General features: G+C 40.1%; 1 protein-coding gene across 1 annotated transcript in view; it reads left to right on the top strand.

Moving 5' to 3' along the window:
- Window positions 1-5,052, top strand: part of LOC130585891 (synapsin-3-like) — a 29,328-nt gene that overhangs the window by 15,021 nt on the left and 9,255 nt on the right. The window contains exon 3 of the mRNA XM_057386559.1: window positions 2,133-2,224. Coding sequence (XP_057242542.1) covers window positions 2,133-2,224 — 92 coding nt within the window. The remainder of the gene's footprint in view (window positions 1-2,132; window positions 2,225-5,052) is intronic.

Here is a 5,052-nt window from a genome sequence, read left to right as displayed (position 1 = left end):
TTCTGAGGGATGCAGGTGATGCATCTGGGGGTGCAGCTCARTCACACTCTGATTTCAGAGAGGGACATTTCCAAGGCTCATGGGGACACAGAGAGGGGAAAACATMAATGAAAACATCATTTCATCTCCCCAAACTGGTGCACAGTGTGYCCTGACCCACTGGGAATCACTGACGGTGCCCAAAGCACCTGAACTCACCCTTTATTTATTAAGGGGTTATTAATTTATTTATTAATTTATTTATTTATATCTCACCTTCATATTTCTCCGAGTGGGTTTTTCTCTCCCTGCACCTCCTGAGATTTTTTTAATTTTTTAAACACAGGTGCCTTTCAGAGGCACAGATTTTTTTTTGTCTCTGATGGTGCAATCTCTCACAAATAAAACCAGGCAGACACCTGAACCACAGCCAATCCCTCCTGTGAGTGTGTGTGTGTGTTTGAAGCAGGATTTATTTATTTCTTGGTAGCAGGATTTTTCCCCCCTTTTCATTGTATTGGGAGTTAGATGATGTAAGATGGTGTAAGGGTGTTGCTTTAAAAAGTTTACACAGGGCCACAGACACGAAATCTCATTACATCATCGGGTCACCACTCCGCAGGCATTGCTTTAAAATTATGTGCATCTTAAAAAAAGAAAGTTGGAAATTATTTTTTCATTTGTCGTCTGGCCTTTGAGCCTTTACAGGTGCACTCATTTTCCATTGGCAAGTTTTTTCCATGAGTTCATGAGGACAAAACACACTTCTTTATTTTTTTTTTTTTTCCTTTTTCTTCCCCCTCATTTTTTATGTATAAAAGTTGTTTTTGGCAGTATCTTTTGGTTCCAGCTAATAGAAGTAGCAGAAGGCTATTAAATAGTACAAGGATCTCAATAAAATCATGAGTAATAGCAGCACCATTAGATGRCTCCTGGTTAGAAGATGATTTTACTGCTGCCCAGCCTTCATCATACTGAATCTGAAAAAAATGACTTTAAAAAAGTGGAAAAAAAACTGTTCAAAATATGTAACCTGTTYATTTATATTTATATCACAGGTACTACTTTAATATAAGGATTTTTGGATCTGTACCTATGTTTGTTTCATGCWGGAAAGGGAGGACCTGCGTGGTAAAATAGAATGTTGTAGCTCAAGGTTTATTCCTTTGCTCATAAAGAACAGAATTAGGGTTTGAAGCCCAAGACAAATGATGGCTGAAACATCCCCTCCCAACCTTTCCCACCTTTTAAGTCCCATCTCTTTTAAAATATAAAGTGTTTTAATGATGGAGCAGMGCTGTTTATAATCCACCCAGCTCTGCCACCTCTTTAACAGCAAAAACCTTAATGAGCAAATTGCAGGAGGTGAGCTCTGCTTATCACCTTCCTGCTCATAATGAGGTTTTAAAAGGTTTAAACATTTTGTGTTGGGTTTATTGCTGTCCAGTGGCACTACAGCTAACTCGGGAATAATTCTGAATGGATGTGTCCCAAGAAACTTGGAATTTGAATTCAAATTATCTTACTTCTTCTCCTTCTCCTTCTCCTCCTTCTTCTTCTTCTTCTTCTTTTTCTTCGTCTTCTTCTTCTTCTTCTTCCTCTTCTTCTTCTTCTTCTTCTCCTTCCTCTCCTTCCTCTCCTTCCTCTCCTTCTTCTCCTTCTTCTTTTTCTTCTCCTTCTTCTCCTTCTTCTCCTTCTTCTCCCTCTTCTCCTTCTTCTCCTGCTTCTCCTTCTCCTTCTTCTTCTTCTTCCTCTTCCTCTTCTTCTTCTCCTTCTTCTCCTTCTTCTCCTTCTTCTCCTTCTTCTCCTTCTTCTTCTTCTCCTTCTTCTCCTTCTTCTCCTTCTTCTCCTTCTTCTCCTTCTTCTCATTCTTTCCTGTGTGCATTTTTCAACTTGCTCATTCTTAATTCTTTCAGTACTTATTACAGCAATAAGTCCTGGGTATTTTTACACCCAGGGAGTGTGGGAGCTCTGAATATTTCTGCAGTCTCTCAGGGCAAACCCGCTAGAATTGGATCTCCAGTTACCTCAGAGGAAAATAAAAATTAAAAAAGAAGGAAAGGCCCATTCCAGATGAAGATAACTCTGCGTGTGTGGTGTGTTTGTGTCCCTGCTGTTCCCCAGTAACTCTTTGTCCTTTTGCCCCTCTCCAGGCAGAGTTCTCGGAGCTGAACTTGGCCTCGTACGTGGGGGGCGGCTGCACCGTGGACATGCAGGTGCTGAGGAATGGCACCAAAGTGGTCAGGTGAGGAAAAATGGGATGGATTTGGGGACAGAATGTACCTAAAGGGTGCTGAGGAATGGCACCAAGGTGGTCAGGTGGGTAAAAATGGGATGGATTTGGGGACAGAATGTACCTAAAGGGTGCTGAAGAACGGCACCAAAGTGGTCAAGTGAGGGAAAAATGGGATGGATTTGGGGACAGAAGGTACCTAAAGGAATGGCACCAAAGTGGTCAGGTGAGGGAAAAATGGGATGGATTTGGGGTCAGAAGGTACCTAAAGGGTGCTGAGGAACGGCACCAAGGTGGTCAGGTGAGGGAAAAATGGGATGGATTTGGGGACAGAATGTACCTAAAGGGTGCTGAGGAACGGCACGAAGGTGGTCAGGTGAGGGAAAATGGGATGGGGGATGGATTTGGGGTCAGAATGTACCTAAAGGAACGGCACCAAGGTGGTCAGGTGAGGGTAAAATGGGATGGGGGATGGATTTGGGGTCAGAAGGTACCTAAAGGAATGGCACCAAGGTGGTCAGGTGAGGGTAAAATGGGATGGATTTGGGGACAGAAGGTACCTAAAAGGTGCTGAGGAACGGCACCAAGGTGGTCAGGTGAGGGAAAATGGGATGGATTTGGGGACAGAAGGTATCTAAAGGGAGCGACAGTCGAGTTTTACAAGGGAGTGTAGTGATGGGGGAATGGCTTCAAACTGAATGAAAGCAGATTCAGACCACACAGCAGGAAAATGTCCTTTCCTGTGGGAATGGTGTGTTGAAATCACATTGGGTAAAATCACATTGGGTGAAATCACATTGGGTGCAGCCTGCCCAGGGAAGGTGTGCTGAAATCACATTGCTAGTCTAAATTAATTTTTCTAACATTTTTGTACAATTCATTTGCACTTTTTGGTGTGTTCAGCATCTTTGAGTTTAATACTGTCAACACATTCAATTAACGCTTTTGTGTGTTAGAGATAGGGACATACAATGTAGAATGCAGTGATGTTTTTGAAAGTGCTCATTAGCAGAGCTGACAAACTCTGATTCTGAGCATGCTGAACTCAGTTTAACTTCTCCAGATGTCATTTCCAGTCCAAAGAGTGCCCAGCAGAACGTGTGACTGTCAGTGAGCTGTGACTGTGCTCCATCAGCCCATTTCAGCTCTCCACATCTCTCACTACAACACCCACAAGGCTCCATTTGGCAAAATTTCACAAGTTTCTGCTAGAAACCTTTACAGYTGTGTCTGTTACACACATTTGCCTTCTCCTGTCCCACAAATGTCTCCTTCTGAGGGAAACAGAGYGTTGTGTCCCCTGGAGCATCCATCAGGCAGTGTTAATGTGCTCCCGTGTTCACTCMCTGGAATCCTTCCCAAAAAACATTTCCTGGGCTGATCACATCTTCATTTCCCTTCCTGTGCCTTTCCTCCCAAAGCCATTCGTCCATCTGGCAGAAAGATCTTGAGCTATTAAACTGAAACTGAAGACAAAATTTATTTTGCAAAATTGTCTGGTTCATGTTCTAGCCAGCATTTTTGTGTGGATATTTATATATGAAATATGTGGGTTTTTCAATGGCATTAGCTCAGGTTTTGATTTTTTTTTTGTTTGTTTGTTTTTTGGTTTTTTTTGGGTTTTTTTTGTTTTCATCCCTGTATGTTTAAGGACACATTTGCATTGTGGGAAGTGGATTTGGTAAATATATACTTGTCTGGATATGCAATTTATATAGCATAGGCTGTATTATATTAATTAAATTAAATTAAATTAATATTAATATTAATATTAATATTAATATTAATATTAATATTAATACTTTAATTCATATATAAATCAAATAGAATAATATAAATAATATATAAATATATAATATAATCTAAATAATCATTAATATTAACATTATATTAATATTATTAACATAATATTAATATTAGCAACCACTGGGCTGTTCTCCCCAATCTGACATTACATTTACTGATAAGCTATCTATCACTTTATTACCCTATTAAATTTTCTCATTTGGAGCAGGTCTCCCATTTCTTTCTTTAAATTGGAAATAMCATATTGCACGTGTAAAGCAAAGTTTAAACCAAAGTCTTTTTCTGCTGATAACTTGATCCTGTCTGCACCTTGGAGTTAAGGCATTCTTTCAGATTTGAACTGCACCAGTAATAAATGTGGTTCTTTTACCTGGAAAATAAATTCAGGTAAAAGTCCTTAAAGCCCTCCATTTACCCTTCATGTCAATATTTTGGCTGTGTGAAGAGGCTGTCACTGCACCCAGTCATTCATGCTTTTGGGATATTATAAAAGTGTTAAGTAGAAATGAGGATTTGGGCTGTGTCTGCCTCTGACAGCAATATTTAGACTCCCAAACCATGATCTCAGGTTCTATATTAAAYTAAAAGCAGTTCTGTGCTTGACTGTTGGGCTACACACGAGTTCAGCTGTTAATTACAGCAGTTATGAGGGGATGTTGAAAATCTGGACAGCTCTTTTACCTGGGAAACTAATGACTTTAAACATTTCAGACTTTTAAGGAGATTAATTAATCCTGCACCAGACTGCTCCCATCTTCARACTGATTCTGTCAAATTGCCTAATTACACACTTCTCTTCTCTGCGGGACCAAACAGACAGGAAAGGCTCTGGAAGGGAACTTTGTCAAATTGTCCTCATCACTGGGAAGGATCTGAAAGATGAATGAAATCTGCTTGAATAAGGGAGGGCAGCAAGAACCTGGAGAGGTTTCAAGGGGATATCATTTTTATCAGTGTTATCAGTTCAATGGCTGATAACACTGATAACACTGATAAAAATGATAACTCGATAACACTGATTGATAACACTGATA

This window comes from Malurus melanocephalus, unplaced genomic scaffold, assembly GCF_030028575.1.
Source record: "Malurus melanocephalus ecotype Western Australia unplaced genomic scaffold, MMel_1.1 scaffold_995, whole genome shotgun sequence".
Classification (NCBI taxonomy): Eukaryota; Metazoa; Chordata; class Aves; order Passeriformes; family Maluridae; genus Malurus; species Malurus melanocephalus.
Note: the sequence above shows the minus strand (reverse complement) of the source record. Positions and strands in the feature narration are given on the sequence as shown.